The sequence below is a fragment of the Galeopterus variegatus genome, unplaced genomic scaffold (assembly GCF_000696425.1).
Source record: "Galeopterus variegatus unplaced genomic scaffold, G_variegatus-3.0.2 Scaffold4386, whole genome shotgun sequence".
In the NCBI taxonomy this organism is placed as follows: Eukaryota; Metazoa; Chordata; class Mammalia; order Dermoptera; family Cynocephalidae; genus Galeopterus; species Galeopterus variegatus.
In genome coordinates this window covers 163,882-183,646 of record NW_007730497.1, presented here as the reverse complement: position 1 = coordinate 183,646, position 19,765 = coordinate 163,882, and the positions used below count along the sequence as shown (strand labels likewise).

The 19,765-nt window shown below is 35.5% G+C and overlaps 1 protein-coding gene across 1 annotated transcript in view; it reads right to left on the bottom strand.

Annotated features, from left to right (window-relative positions):
• The window catches only part of RFTN2 (raftlin family member 2), a 32,607-nt gene that overhangs the window by 6,092 nt on the left and 6,750 nt on the right, over window positions 1-19,765 (bottom strand). Inside the window, exons 2-4 of the mRNA XM_008587421.1 lie at window positions 7,623-7,806; window positions 6,320-6,434; window positions 2,309-2,588 (exon numbers count right to left, since the gene is read on the bottom strand). Coding sequence (XP_008585643.1) covers window positions 2,309-2,588; window positions 6,320-6,434; window positions 7,623-7,806 — 579 coding nt within the window. The remainder of the gene's footprint in view (window positions 1-2,308; window positions 2,589-6,319; window positions 6,435-7,622; window positions 7,807-19,765) is intronic.

The following is a 19,765-nucleotide window of genomic DNA, read 5'->3' as shown; positions in this document are numbered from 1 at the left end:
GGCCCGCTCCCGGGGCGGGAGCGCCGCTGCGCTTCCCAAGCGGCGCACTATTCAGTGCGCCACCGGGCCGGCCCCAGCCTCTTTTTATAAAGAAATTGAGGCATCTGACTCCAAAGCCCATGCTGTTAATACTAAGGAGTAATAGTCTTTGATTTTTCTCTAACAGTGCTTTTTTTTTTTTTTTTCCGTGTCCGGCAACGGATCGTAACCCTCAGTGTTGCCCCCGTACTGGACCAGAAGAATCAATATAGTGAAAATGACTATACTACCCAAAGTTATCTACAAATTTAATGCAATCCCCATTAAAATTCCTATGACATTTTTCTCTGACATGGAAAGAACTATACAGTCATTTATCTGGAATAACAAAAGACCACGAATAGCCAAAGCAACGCTGAGCAAAAAAAATAAAGCTGGAGGTATTACTCTACCTGACTTTAAACTATACTACAAAGCTATAATAACCAAAACAGCATGGTATTGGTATAATAACAGAGACTCTGATCAATGGAATAGAATAGAGCACCCTGAAATCAACCCACGCACTTACTGCCATTTGATCTTCGACAAAGGCATTAAGTCTATTCACTGGGGTCGGGACTCCCTCTTCAGCAAAGGGTGCTGGGATAACTGGTTATCCATTTGCAGGAGATTGAAACTAGACCCACATCTCTCACCATTTACTAAAATCAACTCAAAATGGATTAAGGATTTAAATATACACCCTGAAACAATAAAACTTATTAAAGAAAATATAGGAGAAACCCTTCAGCAAATAGGGCTGGGCACAGACTTCATGAATATGACCCCAAAAGCATGGGCAACCAAAGGAAAAATAAACAAATGGGACTATATCAAACTAAAAAGCTTCTGCACAGCAAAAGAAACAATTAACAGAGCTAAAAGACAGCCAACAGAGTGGGAGAAAATATTTGCAAAATACATATCTGACAAAGGACTAATATCCAGAATATATAAGGAACTCAAACAACTTTACAAGGAAAAAACAAGCAACCCAATTAAAAAATGGGCAAAAGAGCTAAGTAGGCATTTCTCTAAAGAAGATATGCAAATGGCCAACAGTCATATGAAAAAATGCTCAACATCACTCAGCATCCGGGAAATGCAAATCAAAACCACACTGAGATACCATCTCACCCCAGTTAGGATGGCTAAAATCCAAAAGACGCTGAAAGATAAATGCTGGCGGGGTTGCGGAGAGAGGGGAACTCTCATACATTGTTGGTGGGAATGCAAAATGGTGCAACCCCTATGGAAAATGGTTTGGAGGTTCCTCAAACAGTTGCAGATTGATCTACCATATGACCCAGCTATTTCACTGCTGGGAATATATCCAAAGGAATGGAAATCATCAAGTCGAAGGTATACTTGTTTCCCAATGTTCATTGCAGCACTCTTCACAATAGCCAAGAGCTGGAATCAACCCAAATGTCCTTCATCGGATGAGTGGATACGGAAAATGTGGTATATCTACACAGTGGAATACTACTCAGCTATAAAAACGAATGAAATACTGCCATTTGCAACAACATGGATGGACCTTGAGAGAATAATATTGAGTGAAACGAGTCAGGCAGAGAAAAAGAAATACCACATGTTCTCACTTATTGGTGGGAGCTAAAAAAATAAACAAATTAATTTACCCACAAACACAGTGCTTTTTAAAAGCATGTGTGTAAAGGTATCAGAAAACTTTGAACAGTACGGAATACATGAATAAAATACTCTAGTCGGCAAAGAAGAATAAAACTATTGTTTAAAGTTATTTTAGGCTGCAGGCACTACTGTTATATCAATTGTTTCATCATCATGTGCCATTTTCATATTCTAGTTGATGATTAAAGAAAGCCAATTAATTCCAATGGTGAAAGCCATCCATGAAATCAGAAAGGCCAAAACTACAGTTCGCACACACTGTTTATAAGGACAAACATAAATCAGAACAGCTTTCTTAATAGACTCACTTCTTTGGTACACATGCACAGCCTCCATTTTACAAGGGAGTTTGGGCTGACTAAATGGAAGCCAATCTTCAACACAAAGTTTCATTATGTGGATGGCATTATATGACTCGCCAGGGACAACTGTCTGAAAAACTGCCTTGCCTATTTCTGGCTGTAATAATTAAAAAAAAAAAAATCATGACAAATTTATATTCGTTCATTTAGTCTTTACAATCTTTAGAAATTTACTCTGCCTCATATTCCTTAAAAAAAAAATCTCAAAAACTTATTTTGCTAAATTTAAAGTAGAAATATATTCTCTTTTTACTCATCTTGTCTATTACCTTCTCCCTTTCTCGATTTAGAGGAACTGGGGCTGCAATTTTGTTCCACTTGACACTGTCCGCTTTCATGATGAAGTTCTTCCTCGATTCCACTTTCAGATGATTGTCCACTTAATGTTCCTTCACTCCAGCTTTTACAGTTTTCATCTGAACAGTATGTCACATGTAGTGTTGATTCTATATCTCCATCATAGTTGGTTCCATTGCAGAATTTAGATGGTGTATAATGCTGTGATACGAATCCTACAAATTTCATTCCTCTTTTAGCAGCAACATTAATCTGAGGTTTAAACAGAGATGGCAGAACAAAATGTAAACTCCATTTACATTGATTATCAATTAACATTTAGGCTTATTGAGGAAATCCATTAGAAGATGGAGTAACTGACCTGTTACTAAAGACCCATTCATAAACTAACCCCTAAAACAGCACTGCTCATACGACTATGTCAACTATCACTGTGACTTCTTCATTTTTTTTTTTTTTTTGCTGACTGCTACAGGGATTGAACTCTGGACCTAGGTGTTATCAACACCACGCTCTAACCAACTGAGCTATCCAGCCAGCTTTCAACATGACTTCTTGAAACAACTAATACACCTTAGGAATTACAAAGACAGGAGTCATATTTTATTCTGAAAGGCTACCATTTGGGAAGAACTGACAATTCTACAGCATGATTTTTGAAGACCATATAACAATGGTCTCTCCATTTGAAGCGAAATTAAAAATTATTCCAAGAAATCTCCAAAAATTACATTACCAAATATATTTTCATTAATAAAGAAGAGACATTAATTTTATTTATTTATCCATCTTTTGAGACATTAATTTAAAAACAAAAAAACCCCACACAGCATTGTTTGCTTGATGTTGATAAGGAAAAATGCTAAAAGACTAATTCTTGACAAATATGTACATATAAAGCATAAGCCCAATTCATACCACAACTCTCAAGCTCTCTGAGCTGTTTATATCTCGATGGTATCATCTCCTATTTGGGCCAAATACACACGATTAGGTTCAATCCCATCAGTTAAAGCAGCATATGTCAATGCCAGTGAAATCATTTGAGACCTTAAGAGTCGTTATTTTTATACTCAGAACTTTTCCAATTGACATGTTTGTAAGACTAAGCTTTTATTTAAACACATACACCCAAAAACCTAAGGCATTTTCCTCTATGCTTTTGCTTTACTTCTTTGTTCTATTTATGTCTATGTTTTTCTCTTGTGTTAAATTGGTAATTCTTTTGAGGGAAGGGACTGTGTTTTATTCATCTTTGTATTGCAGTATTTTGTACTTACAGGTGCTCTATAAGTACTTGTTAAATAAGTTAAAATGAAGAAATAGCAACGTCTGTTATATAGTCAGTGTTTAAAACATTTAAAATAAGTGTTATAAATGTTGCCTGGGAGGAGAAGAAAGGGTTACCATGGAGGTTGCAAATGCAATGTCTATAGTTAGAATGAAATGAATACAGAATGAATGAAATGAAATGAAATTCCAGGAAGAATTGGGGCAAAATCAGAGAACAATTTCCAATGAAAGGGGCAACTGTAACTTAGCTCTAAGCTGATGAGACAGTAGTATTCTGAGAAGGGGGATGTATGGGTGTGTGGAGCTAGGACTAAGAACTAAGGCTGGTGCAACATCATTTACTCCTCTAAATTAACATATTGAGATTATAACAAGGCATGAAGCCTCAAAAATAACCAGAAATTTTCCTTTATATCAGGTGTCCTAGGAGAAAAGGAGAGGGAGGGGTAAGGAAGCATGGTATTATGCAGATGGAAATGGGTGAACTTATTGGCAGTGCTTTCTTTAAGTCTTATTAGTTGATCTGAGTGAAAAAATGCAGAAAGGTTTTTCTGTTTCTGGAAAATTTTATCTGGAAAGGTCTGGTAATAAATATAATATGAATGTCTTTTCCATTTTTTTAAGTTGGAGGATTGATTTTTTTTTAAATGTTAACACTTGCAAACCTAATTTTAAAATAGAGTGAATACTGGTATGATGTTAAAACTTGTCTTAAAATCTAGCTGTTCAACAATCAACTCTTTACACAGGGCAGTCATTCAAAAATAATATTTGGCATTCATCTATGGCTCTTGCTCATTGCTGAGGCAATGCTCAAAAATTTTATGTGCTGTTTCCTGAAGCTTTTCTCTTCATGAAATAGTCCCATTACTCTAATTGCTGAAATAACAGTACTTTCCTGTTTAAACAGATCTTTAACTGTGTCCAGGAAGTCAAATGCAAAACAAGGGCTCTGATGGTGAGCTATTAAGATTAATTTAGTAGCTACATTTTTGTTTTCAAAAGAAACTTTCTGGAGTGAATTTATTCCCAGGGAAAAAAAAATTAAATTTCTAAGAATAGTGATAGTAAACAGTATGTGTATTTTGTTCATAAAAATCTAGTCTCAAAGACTTTTCCTAAGAACCCTCATTGAATGGTGCCTTTATATGTAAATGAGAAATATTGTTAGCAACTATAACTGGCTATACACAAACCAGAGATAATCTTACACACATGGATTGTTTTAAGCTTGGAAATAACAATAGAAATGAATGAGTTTCACAGTTTCTTACTTGAAAAAAATGCACTAAAAAAAAACCTTCACCAGCCAGCTGCCAAAAAAACCCCCAGAAAAATAAATAAAAAAACCTTTTACCATAAAATCCCATCAATTTAGAATATTTATGGCATGCAAATTTTTTTCTTGATTTTAATCTATACATACAGTGTTCAACTTTTCATTTAAGTTCCAATTAAATTACATTGTATAAACTTTTTATCTTGACAGTCAATATAGTTCTCATGTAAAATGCCCATAAAATATTCTGTTGTATTGATACACCATTTTCTCCTTAAAAGGCCTCCAGTTATTGAGAATTTGGCCCCTTATTCATAGTGGATTACACATGTTTGTATAAAAATGATTTTTTTCCCATTTCAGTTATTTTCTTGGAACAGATTCCTAAAGAGGAGATTACTAGGTCACAAAATAAAATGGGATTTGCAATTTTATTATCAAATTCAGGAACTCTGTACTAATTTGTTACAATGCCAGTTGAAATATCAATGGTAAATTTTCTTAAAGCTTTTCCAACACTGTATTTAATAATTTCAGTTTAGTTTCCCAGTTTAATATCGGTGAGGTATTAATTAGTTTTTATTTACATTAAAAATTATTAATTAGGTTGAACCTGTTGCCAACTGTCTCTTTATTATTCATCTTTCCTTTTATATTTGCTGTCCATGAACTTTGTACATTTAAGACTGGATATCACTTTCATGTATTTGTATTAATTTCCTATATATTCTGAAAGTGAAGCTTTCACAGGACACATTCGTTGGAAATTTCCCCTTGATTCTGTTTTTTAGCTTAGTTTTCCTAGTACATACGTTGTATTAACATACTCAACCCCCTCAATCTATTCATAATTAAATGTATTTACTCTTCCATTTTCTTTTGAATTTTTTTATACTTAAAAAAATTATTTTGGGCTGGCCAGTGGCTCACTTGTGACAGCATGGTACTGGTAACACCAAGTTCAAGGGTTCAGATTCCCTTAAGACAACTGCCAAAAAAAAAAAACAAAAAAAACCCCCAAAAACCAAAAACCAAAAAACCAAAAAACCCCATAATAACAAAATTGCCTCTTTATTTCATCTGAAATGGGTGGAATCTATTTTCTATGGAACAACTGCCCACTTTTCCAACAATTATGAAGTAATGATTGTTCCTCCACTTTATTTCATCATATTTGTTATTAAATTTCTTATATGTCTTTAATTTACTTCTGGCATCTTCTTTCTGTTTCACAGGCCTGTATTTCTGTTTTTAACTCTGTACAATTTGGTACATATGCTTCAACATGTTTTAAAATCTGGTAGAATAAGTCATCAATCATTTCCCTATTCTTTTTAAAGTAAAAAAAGAAATTGATAAAGAAATACAGATGTTTCTCAATATCCCACGAAAAAATGTATACATTCAGTACCTTTTCTATTAGTTCTTTTGCTACGTCATTTGTTTGTGTCTCATGAGTTAGAGGACATTCCTCAATCACAAGCTTTGGGCGTCTTTGTCCATTGGGTGCTGCTGAATGCTTCAGGCTGTAACAGAGAGAATATATATATTCATGGTTGGAGGCCGATTGCTGCTTTTCAGCTAATATACTCATGTGACACTCACAAATAAAGTCAAGGCAATCGTTTGTTATTTCAAGCCTAATGGCTATCTCCTTTTATGAAAATACCAGAAAAAAACACAATAACTTCTGTTAGCTTAAATTTCCTCAATTTAAACTTCTATTAATTTCTAATTTAAAATGGAAGAAAGGCTTCATGTCTGTCGTTTTAATAAAAGTTATGAGAAATGATTTAGATCGTCGTTATACCTCAAACACGAGTAAAAATCCTGTTTAAATGCAGATAGATATTGCCCTGTCTTTCTTCTTTTCTGATGTTTTTTTCCATGTCAGGTCACTGCTAAGTCTATCTGAAGTATGATAAAAGCATAAAAGATAATTTATATGTGGTTGATAAGATTTGTAATTAGGACAAATGGTTTTGATATAGTTGAAGAGCTGTGTAAAAAAATTTAAGGTGTTAAAGACATTGGTCTGTTTATTTTCATTCTTCATTGGAAGGGGCAACAATATTTTACCATGAAAACTATCAAATTTACAATATAGGCTGACAAAAATGGTTGCAGTATTGTTGGGAAAAGTTGCTTTAAAAATTAAAAAAAAAATAAAATGGATGACGTTTAAATTTTATTTTGGTGAAAAAGCTGATGATGTTTTTCTAATATGTGAGGACTTGGCATAGCATGACCTTGCTGTAAAAGTTTTAGAATACAGAGATAGTTTCCACTGCCACTATTAATAAAACAATACAGGAGAGTTCAAAAAGCTCAGTGAAAGTGGACTTCGTAGTGTGGTCAACTCTCTGCCCAGTGATAGTTCTCATAGCCAAATGCTGCGCCTTCATCTGCTGAAGTTCTACAGGAGCCTCCCTGTGCTTCTTGAGTCTATTTTGCTTTCCCTTTGCTCACTGACATCTTCATCTAGAGCGCATTTGTCTGCAAGGAGTAAAATGAATCAGGTGTTTTAAGGAAGGAGATGTAAATTTCTGTGATTCAATCCAGGTTCAACCGCTGGAAAATGTGCCTTAAACCAAGCCGCCCCATTATTCTCTATTCTCCATCACTTTGTTCAAAATTTCTTTTCTTTTTGACAAAGAAAACTGCCACTGTCAACTGCCTCTTAGTATGACTGTTTTCTTGCACACCATGCTCACCTTAATTTCAAGCGCGACAGCACCGCTCTATATAGGTAACTTGCAGGCAGGTGTTTCCGCTGCCCTACAGGTTGTATAACAGGATGAATAGCCCCAACAATATATCCTTTAAGATAATAGTCTTCCACTTTTGTGACTATATCCAGAATTGAGTTTATCTTGATAACTTCTGGGTTTGATGAAGCTGAAATATCAAAAGCAAAGAAAAACTTACACATTCATAAGATTTAATTATACTTTATTTTGTATCTATGTGTGATAATACTAATGAATAGGAAAAATATCCATGTGGCTTAATTTCAAATAAAGTTACACTAACATGTATTATATATTTTCTAAACTCATTTCAGAAAAAAGCAAAAGTGACCTTACAAATTAGTAGATATATAATATTACCAATATGTCTTAAAGCGGAAACACAATGGCTTACATGTTTTTTCAATTAAAGCAGCTTTATTTTTTGGGATTTCATTTGACTGACTATATTTCCATTGGCAAATATTGAAGACATACATAACAGAGGAAGTTGAAAAGCCAATAGTTTTTAAGATAAAATGCATAATTTCTTAAAAACAAACATCATACAAATCTAAAAATTAAAAATGGGAGAAATGGCATTTGTTAATTGTCAAGGGCTTCCATATTTCCAATTAGTCTTCAAAAGCATCATGTTTTAAGTTTCTCTGGGAAGCTAAAAGTATGATTTCTTATGGAACTTAATATATTTGCTTAAGTAAGTAATTGAATAAGTGAAGTTATTGAGAAGTTCTTTTTAATAAGTAAAAATTCTAAATATAGAGGAAATTTTAATGCAAAGTTGATACACAATTGAACTATTCATTGAAGGAGGGCAAATCTGTAGAAATTACAGGATTACACTATTTGTATAGACTTTAGAATAATAAAAGGAGGGCCGGCCTATGGCTCACTCGGGAGAGTGCAGTGCTGATAATACCAAGGCCATGGGTTCGGATCCCATTAGGGATGGCCGGTTAGCTCACTGGGTGAGCGTGGTGCTCACAACACCAAGTCAAGGGTTAAGATCCCCTTACCAGTCATCTTTTTTTTAAAAAAAGAATAATAAAAGGAGGGCCGGCCTATGGCTCACTCGGGAGAGTGCAGTGCTGATAATACCAAGGCCATGGGTTCGGATCCCATTAGGGATGGCCGGTTAGCTCACTGGGTGAGCGTGGTGCTCACAACACCAAGTCAAGGGTTAAGATCCCCTTACCAGTCATCTTTTTTTTAAAAAAAGAATAATAAAAGGAAGGAGTGTGTTATTTGGGAAAATGCTCATAATGTTCCAGCAGTATTAATTTAAATAATAATTTTATTTTCTTTTTAAAGTTTTATTTTATCAATATACAATGTAGTTGATTTTCGTGTCCCTTTATTGATTCCTCCCTCCCCCCTTTCTCTCCCCCATTCCACCTATCAACATCGTATCTGTTCACTTGACTTAACAAGTTCAGGGAATTATGATTGAACAACTTTATTTTCTGTAACAATGTTTCTCATTTTATGGTAAACAATCAAGAATTAATATTTAGAAATAGACCTGAGTAACAAAATATGTGAAATAAATTCCAGGTATGGGCAGAGTTGGCTGTTGGCTTCTGTTGGTGTGGTCAGTGGTACCCAGCAAAGAATTGCTGCTGATTGCCTGAACACAGGAAGAAGGTTAAGAAGCAGAGGAGGAAGAAGGGTCAGAGGAAATCCCCTCCTCCCCTCACATTAACATCCACGCGATGGAACAGAAATCCACCATCAGTGGGTATTGATGCCAACTTCTCAAACTAAAATAAAGCACTCGGCAGAAAAGTTATATAAACCAGGATGAGTCTATTTCCTCCAATTTTCATCTTTTGTATTTAAACTAATATTCTGCTTACAATATATTTTCTTAATCATTATGAATAGGAATAAAACAAAGAGAATGACCTTAACTTTGAAGAAACAGCTGGGCTTCCTTGTAAACAGCCCAGCCCGCTTGCTTGTGTAGCAATTCTATGATTCATTTAGTTTTACTTGTTTTAGTATTTTGACTATGACCCTGAGTTCTAAACAAAGGAAGTGAAAAACTATAAAGTGGAACAAATTCTTAAGACCAAGGAATAAATCATAACCTAAACTTATTTTTAGAACTATACACTAATCCTACAACATTTTAAAGAAAATTGTAGTCTTTCAATGGAACATGTTGTTTACTGCAGAAAGTGGAAATAATTTAGTATGATATAAAAGTGTCTTCATAGTCCGGCCTTTGCCTCTTGATTCAGGCTTCACATTTTACTCTGGCATGCCGGAACTACTGGGGGTTTCTGAATCTGCCACTCTGTTTCATGTCACCAGGCCTTTATTTCCTTCTCTGCTCCCCCGGCCTGAGTTAATCATTCCTTCCTCTCTGCTGTGTGTACTTCTACTAGTGCCCTTATCAGACTGTATTATAATCATTTGTTTATATGTCTCTCTTGGCTGCTAGGCAGAGGATTCTTTAAGGGTGAGGAACCTACCTTATTCATGTCTTTCTATGCTTATCATGTTCCTTAGGTCATTATGTTAAACTGGAAATACTGCTCATAAAAGGAATTAAGCGGCAATATTATTGCATAAAAGAGAGAAAGCAACCAAGGTTAGCTAGTGGTAATAAAATAAAAGGTTAGTAAATTCAGGAACAATTGTATAGGTTACCCAGACCTTGTAGGAGAGAGACAAAGCAGGGGAAAAGGCAGTACTGTGGAATTGTTTTTTATTCTTTTGATCATAATAATGAGGGTGGTCAACAACATATTGAGCATCCAAACAGAAAAAGTTAAAGGTCATATTCACTTCAGAAGTTTCTAGCATATGCCCCACCTTATGTTCCTTATATTAATGATATTATAGTGAGAAAAACCACATCTTTGCAAATGAAGTAAAAAGTAATAAGAGGTGGAGCTACTTGGAGTTTAATTAGCTCCATCTTGGAGTGAGATCTGGAGAGAAATTTGAGAGAGGATTATACCACAGGCAAAGGATGATTTGATGAAGAAAAAGTGTGGCTTTTATTCAAAAGCATTCACTTGAGCTTGTGGGCTTGGGAGAACTTCTGGATACTGTTGGCCTTGCTTCTCTTACTGACTTAGAGTCACTGTTAAGTTATACGTTGTCTCACCTAGTCTACTTTGGCATCACTGCTTAGAAGGAAAACCAGAAGTCAAGAACTCAGGGTTGGGAAAAGTCCACTCTCCTGAAGACTTGGGTTAGCGTTCAGAGAAATTTTGGCAGCTCGATTCTCTAATTGTTCTCTGTGGAGTAGTGCAGGAGCCGACGCATAAAAGGCACTTAATGAGTTCAAAGAGGCAATTAAGTTGTTACTACACATAGAATATTTGAAAATGTTTCAATTATTCTGTATTTTCATTAGATGCTCAGCAGTTAGTAATATTATTCCACTCTTTAGTTCTATAATACCAACTTCATCATTAAATTTGTGGTTCCTTGTCATTGGTGATTGATAGTGGTGTTGGATCCACAACAGTATGAATGAACTTAATTCCACTGAACTGCACACTTAAAATGGTAAATTTTATGTAATGTATATTTTGCCACAATAAAAAAAGATGTCAGACTTTTAATTATATATATATTAATATACAGTACGTATATTAAAATATATAATACATATGTTAAAAAATATATAAATTGTGGTAAAAATACAAAATTGACCATCATAAACATTTTTTTACTGTACAGTTTAGCAGTGTTAAATATATGCACATTATTGTGAAACAGACCTCCAGAACATTTTCAGCTTGCAAAACTAAAACTCTATACCCATTAAACAATTCCCCATTTCTCCCTCCCCTCAGCTCTTGGCAACTGCCATTCTACTTCCTGTTTCTATGAATGTGACTACTTTAGATATCTCATATGAGAGGAATCATACAGTATTTGTCTTTTTGTGACTGGCTTATTTCACTCTGCATAATGTCCTCAAGTTTCATTCATGTCGTAGCATGTGACAGGATTTCCTTCCTTTATAAGACTGAATAATATTTCACTGTATGTATATGCAACATTTTGTTTACCCATTCATATTTCAATGGACACTTGGGTTGCTTCTACCTTTTTGCTTCTATGAACACAGGTGTGCAAATATCTCTTTCAGATTCTGCTTTTGTTTCTTGATTCTTTTAGATAAGTACCCAGAAGTGGGGTTGCTGAATCATATGGTAATTCTATTTTTAATTGTTTGAGAACCCTCCATACCATTTTCTATAGTGGCTGCATCACTTTACATTCCTATCAATACACAAGGGTTCCAATTTTCCCACATCCTTGCTAACACTTACTATTTTCTGGTTTTTTATTTTTTTAAAGATGACCGGTAAAGGGATCTTAACCCTTTACTTGGTGTTGTCAGCGCCATGCTCACCCAGTGAGCTAACCAGCCATTCCTATATAGGGATCCGAACCCGTGGCCTTAGTGTTATCAGCACCGCACTCTCTCAAGTGAGCCACGGGCTGGCCCTTGTTTTCTGGCTTTTTGATATCCTAAGGGGTGTGAGGCAATATCTCATTGTGATTTTGATTAGCATTTCCCTAATGATTAGTAATACTGAGCATCTTTTCATATACTTTTTGGCCATTTGTATATCACCTTTGGAGAAGTATCTATTCAAGCCCTTTGCACATTTTAATATCAGATTATTTGTTTCTTTGTTGTTGAGTTGTAGGACTTCTTTATATATTCTGGATACCAACCCCTTACCAGATATATTATTTGTGATTGTTTTCTCCCATTCCATAGGTTGACTTTCCACTCCATTGATTGTGCCCTTCGATGCACAGAAATTTTAAAGTTTGATATAGTTCTATTTATCTATTTTTGCTTTTGTTGCCTGTGCTTTTGGTGTCATATCCAGTAAATCACTGCCAAATCTGATGTCATGAAGTGTTTCCTCTATGTTTTCTTCCAGGAGGTTTGTAGTTTTACACCTTACGTTTAGGTCAAAAAATTTTAAAAAATACAACAGCAACTGTCTTGTTGGCTTAGAAGGTATTTGCCTTCTTCCTCAAAAATGATGCAAGAAAAGTAAAGAACTTTGATACTTTGCCAGAAGTTTTACTTGATTATCTAGCAAGGTAGGTTGCAAACTGGACACTTAAAAATTGGTGAAGTTGACAGAGATTTTAAAGCTTATTTAAAAAATGCTATTTACTCGACAAAAGTGAAAAACAAAAGTACATGGATTGTGGCTGATAACTTAAAAAAATAATGAGTGGAGGTGAGCAATTCATTTTTGTGAAAGTTTGTCTTTATAAATTGTAAAATTAAATATAAGAATAAGGATGCCTTGGCTTGGAAATCCTCCCTGCATTTTAACAACACTGTAGGCCAGGTGGTAACTATGATGTAGTTATCATTATGTGTGTGAAGTTGGTTGTTTTTCCATGTGGTATGACTGGACAACCCAGGATACTTGAGGTTTCAGTCAACAAACTATTCAAGGATCACTTGCCGAAAGAATATGAGTCCTGGTTGTTGCCTGAAAACTTTTCATTGGCAATCTCTGGCAATATCAAAAAAGTCCCAGTCTCAAACTTGGCAGAATGGATCAGCTACTTGGAAGAAAAAGCCCAGCTCTCTTTTAAGAAATGGGACATTACCAATACTTTTGACAACCAACAGGAGACTATTAAGTGTAAAAATGGGATATGAGGGCTCTGAGTCTGAAAGTGATTTAGAAGACTCAGGTCCTCCATGTAAAGAAGTTTTCAGAATATCTTTCTTTCGCTTAATTTTATGTATGTGAGAGAGACAGAGATAAGAAAAAATTTATATTTAAAAATGCCTAAAAGAGATTTTTCCATAAGTGAAAAATAAAATTACAAAGTGATAAGAAAATAGTCATGGTTTAACTGATGCATTTTTTTCTTAGTGGTACATAAAGTAAGGGTGTGTTTTCAACCAATGGTGTCTTAGAGTCAATGAAATATGGTAAATTATATAGCAAAGAAGTGGTTGTATATACATTGGCTAAGAGAATGAGAATTTGAAGAGCTGTTGGTTTGATGGCACAGAGTTCCCAAAGATAAAAAAAAAAAAAAATCTAATAGGGATAAATTCTAAGTTCTTTCCTCAAGTTCAAAACAGAGAGTGAGAAAAATCAGATTTAATATATGTTCAGTTAGGGTTGAGGGGAAACCCAGGGAACTTTAGCTAGCCACAAACTAATTATAAGCTAACAGTTAACCTAATGTGATCATTGGCCATCTGAAAGAAAACTGTCTCCATAGGAAGGAGGCTCACTGAATTCTGTGCTGAGCGAACCATCATTGGTACATTCTCTGCTTTAGCATTCATCTAATAATAATTAGATACACTGGTATATTCACCTAATTATCTCATTTGAGATCTGCTTTCCCCACCAAAATGAAAGCTCTATAAAGGCAGGGAATATATATGCTTTGTTCACTGCCATATCTCTATACCTAAAACATTGCCTAACACATATATGTGTAATTACTATCTGTTAAATGAATAAGTGAATTGTGTTCAATCGAGGGGTCAAATTAGAGACAGACAATAACAAGTTGGTGTACGTTCAAAAGTGGTCAGGATAGTGAGAGGTCTGGAGACCCTGACAGGTATTCTCCCACTATGTGCAAAGTAATATGTGAGGAACAGGACACTCTGGATATATCTGAGGGGCTACCAACAGAGGAGGTTGGCAGGTAGGACACTGATTAAGCAATTTCAAACTGCATGTGGCAGGGCAGAATAGAACTTTGACGTGCTCATTTAAAAAAAAAAATCTGTATGGTAAAAAAAAAATGGCCAAAAAAAAAAAAAAAAAAAAAAAAAAAGAAAAACAGGTTTAAAATGTCTTGCTATCGCCAAAGAGCTGGGGGTGACACTGAGGGTTGCGATCCGTTGCCGGACACGGAAAAAAAAAAAAAAAAAAAAAAAAGAAGTGAAAGAGATTTTTGTTCCACTTAACTGGAAAGCACACTGCCAGCAACCTCAAAACTCAAAAATCTAGGACACAGGTAACCCCTTACCTTACAAAAAAGGAGTTCTAAAAAAGCCCATCCACTTTTTCCATAAGAAAGGCATGGAGCCTCCTACCTTCAGCAACCCTCTCAACCAAGTGCTTATCAGACTGGGGTGGTGTTTCCCAAACTTTAGTTATTTGAGAACAGTTTCACAATTTTGGTTACTTCTGAACACCACCTGTACATTTTTCTTTTAATTTTCATTGTAAGCAAAATCAATTTATTTCAAAAAGAATTTGTATCACTCATATAACCTTAAAACAAGAACCATTTACCATAAGTAGAAAGCTGTCATACAAATCAATACAATGAAAAGAAAACTTATTAAATTCTAGCAAGATACTCTTATCTGCTAAAGACTCTGAGCTACTCTCTCAAAGAGATCTACTCTCTCTTTGTTGAAAATGAAAATTAGTCATTAGAGAGGTGTTGAATACATATGAACTCCAAACTGACTGCAAGGCTTAAAAGAAATTGAAAAGGGCACACCTTTCTGTCTGTGAGATCCAATGTTATTTAATTCTGTGTTTGTGTGTACAACCTAAGAACATCTCATGTCCAATGCCAAGTCATCTGGTGAAGGCTTGGAGACCCCCTGGGTTAAAAGTAGCAAGGATACCATTAGCAAAAGGGACGGATGACACCAGAAGGAAAAAAATGAATTACAAAACTAGATAAAAGAACTGTAAAAACATTACAGTCTGAGGCTACTTAAAGGGCTTACCACACATCATTTGCCCAAACTGATAATAATAATGAAACCATCCTATCCATTCTATTATTTCAGAACATGATTTTCAAAGGCGGAGTTATGTAACATGTTAAAAATAATCACCAAGAAGTTAGCTATAACAGAATAAAATTGGTGCTTAAAGAGGTTCCTGTTCAGGTAGAGAACGTGTTTCTGAGGAACACCTCATCTCTGGTGATGTCAGAGAGATTTACTGTCAATGGAATAAATTCTGATTTTCTGGCCTAATCCACATCCTCTTGCACTCTCAATAAGGTAAGTGTATTGTTTTGAGTCTCAGTGCAAAAGAAATGTTAATGGAAGAAACACACACACACAAACACACACAAAAGAGAGTTTTAGGAGATATTACAAACTGAGAAATCCAGAAAAGTTATAAAGGAGAAAAAAATATTGTACGTCAATATTTAATAAGTATATTTTAACATAAGTTCAAGTAAAGATTGTATTTGTTTTGGGACCACTGATTTACATTAATTATTCAACTCTTTCAAATGTGCCTGTTTTCTTCTTTGGAGATCTGTGTCTTTTGATAAATACTTAGCACCCAGAATAGAGATGACAATTATCATGGTAAGTACTTCAAAAATACTTATTAAAAAGCCATCTGAATGAAAAATTGGACATAACAGTAACAAATTCAATCAACAGAGCTCCAGGGTGCTCATGGAGCAGTGGTTTAGGGCATAGACTCAAGCAACAGACTGCCTAGATCCATTTCCCAGCTCTGCTCCTTACTAGCCTGGTAAGGTACTTCACTCCTGTGTACCTCAGTTTTCTCATCTATAAAATGAGAATAATAATAGAATCTACCTTATATGGTTATTAGGAGGATTAAATATTTGTTCCTAGAAAGTATCTGGCACGTAGTAAGTTTTATACAACTATTGGTTACTTTGTTAAATTAGGTCCTCCCCTGTGGAAAGAGAAGCAACACACTATTCTCTTTAATAGCATTATATCACCTCAGTTCAAATCCTGACTGTGCTGCTTACTAGGTATGTGATCTGGAACAAGTTACTTTATCCCCTTGACACAGGGTTAAATAATACTATTAACTTCACAGAGTTGCTGTGATAGTAACTGTAAAACATGAGCCCAAGGGCCGGCCCGTGGCTCACTCGGGAGAGTGTGGTGCTGATAAAACATGAGCCCAGGGCCCAGCACAAAGTAAACACTCAAACATCAGTGATTTGCTCATCTGCAGGTGGTCCCACTCTAAGAAGGTAGTTTCAAATGAAGTTGTCCTTAGAAATAAGTTATTGTTGGCTTTAAAAAAATCTCCAGGAAGATCATTGTAGGGATTTGGATTTATTCCAAAAACTTGGCTTGGCTCCTAACCTGCAGAACTCTAGATTAGCTGTCCCTAACTAATACTGAGACCAAGAGTACCTAGTTCACACTGCAGATAGGGGTATCTAACTCACACTGATCAAATGCCCATGGGTATCAGTCTGATAAAACAAAAAAAGGGAGCTATGCTGGAGAAATCTGTGATACCTGGAGAGTACTCAAAACCTCATCCAAAGAGTGTAGCAGCATTCCCAGTGCTGCCATGTGGGAATGTGGGACCTGTGTTATTGGATCTTCTAATTTTTAAGAAAATCCCCAAATTAAAATTCTTATGTAATATCTCCCAATTTTTAAAAGTGACAATTAAAATATTTTAACACTGTGTACCCCAAGTGAGCTCTGTTTGAAAGTTGAATACGGCCCATATCTCACTGGTTTGACTTCTGTTCTGGGTCACCCCAGGGATTCTGCAGACCAATGCCTGCCCAGGTCTAGGCCAGGCCACCTAGATAATCTTAGACACTGGTTGGCTTCCTATGACATAGAAAAAGTGATCCAATTCTTCCTCATTAGTATAGGAGAATGATGGTGACAAGGGGCTGAGGTTCACTCTATTAACAAGTTGTCCTCCTTATTGGGACATTGCTGTAAACAAGCCATCACCATTCAAGAAAGGTACACCCAGGAGCAAGAAGAGGAACAACAGAAGTGGGAACCTCATTGAGAACTTCTTTTTATGTAATCCCCCCAATTCTTAATGTTTTTAACTGTGCTGAGATGAGACTGGAAGCCTGTTATGAACTTGTTAGATATTCAAACCTGATTCAGCTTAGAGATGTGAGGAAGGGGATAGCTGTGCATAAAGAGGGAAGAATTTTCATCAGTGCTTGCCAGAGCAAATAACCACGTCTCCATGATAGGCTCAGTGTTTGAGGCCAAATCTTTGATTTGATGTCCTTATACTGAGGCAGTAATATCAGAGGCTGTATTGCTTTTTAAACACAGGAAATTAAGGGTGATTGTTTTGGCTAGAATTTGAACAGCACAGGCGGTTAGCAGCAGCTGCAAGCCCTCTTGCACTACTTATTAGCTCCCCAACCACCAGCAGTTCTTTCTCAAATCTTTTGGAGAATGAACACATGGTGTGTTTACAGCTTTAATGGGTGTGGTTGGTTATTGTTAAATTGATGCTACATGATTTGTAAAAGCTTTATTACGCCTTCCAAGGCTATTGTGAGGAACCGATGAAAGAAAGCATTTTGCATTACTTTGAAAACTATACAAATGCAATGTGAACTTTACTATTAAAATTAAAACATGCTGAAGGTTAAGCAACATTCTTTTATTTATTCTTGTAGTGTCTAAAATAAAATATCCACAGATTTTTTAATGCTCTTTTGCTTGAAAGCTTCATAGACAAAGATCAAATTTTAAAAACAGAAAAAGTCACATTCCTGTATAAAGCTAAGAACTTGTTCAATGCTAAAAGTTTTGCTCTGATGATGTAATTCTATGAAAACAGTCCAAGACATACATATGTTCTTTCCACCAATTTACTTCGGAGGATTGGTATGTATTTTTGGAATATTTATGAAACATTGTTTCCTCAGATAAAAATACAATGTTCAAACACTAGCAAGTAATTTTACCACATTTTCAAAAGGGAGTAGACTGTCAATATCCTTATTGTGTCTACCAATGAGAGTATCAAAAAATAAGTAACATATACTGAGTACATATTTTGTGCCAGGCACTATATAAAGTGCTTTACCTGACAATTCTTAGTTAATCCTTACAAAAACCCTATAAGGTAGGTATTATCATTATTCTCAGATGAGAAAACTCAGGAAGAGAGAGATTAGGTAACTTGCCCAAATTGCTGGTAAGTAAGTGGTGAGGCTGTGATTGAACCCAGACAGAATGACTCCAGAGCAAGTACACTGTAGTGCCTACAGGAAAGTAAAACTTCATTATTTATATCATATTAATTCAGGATTTGTGAAAACTCAGACATGAGCTGGGCTAAAGGTATTAGACTATAATAAATTGTTAAGCAATTTAATGTAAAGAGGTATCTGATTTAATCTACTTATTAAAATGTTTTCAATAACTTAGAAATATAAACAACCATATAATAACATTCAAATTGTGTTATCTTTTATATTTTTAATGAAAACTGCCATCTTTGTAGTCACTCAATATATTTAATTGAGGTACTATAACTGCCGTTTTTAAATACAGTAAAACTCTATTGAATTTAGTTCATTATTACAGGGAGATACACAAAACACCAAACTGGGAGCATTTCAAACTCCTGCAGCCTTACGGTTCACTGCTATCCCCTTCATAAGCTAATCTCCACCCATTCTGTTTTGTTCGCAGTTTCCAGACCATAGAAATCTCTCACTTCTGAGTCTTTGAATATCTTGTCTTTCAGCCTTGTTTGCCTTATCCCTGCTTACTTCTTACTCAGCCTTTTTTAAAAAAATCTTCTGGGCCAGCCCTGTGGCGCACTCGAGAGAGTGCCGCGCTGGGAGTGCAGCGATGCTCCCGCTGTGGGTTCGGATCCTATGTAGGACTGGCCTGCGCTCACTGGCTGAGCGCGGTGCGGGTGACACCACACCAAGGGTTGTGATCCCCTTACCGGTCACGAAAAAGACACACACACACAAAAAAACAATATTTTTTTTGATGGGTGGTGGTCAGTAGAAATATAATATACAAAAGAAAAAAGCATAAGACATATTTTAAACTACCAACATTTGGGTACCTACCATCCATTCAAAATTAGAAAATGGCCAGCCCTACAGGAACCTCCCATTCTACCCTTTCTAATTACAATCCCTCTTCCCCTCTGCACTACCTTGACTTTCTTGCTTTGTTTTTAGTTTACTACCCAAGAATGTGTCCCTAAACACATTACAAAGTTCAGTTTGCTGATTTTTTTTGAGCTTTACATAAAGAGAACCATAGTGTATGTACTCTCATGTCTGTCTTCACTCAATATTATGCTTATGAGATTCATCCTTTGTAGTGAATGTAGTTGCAGTTGTTTCTC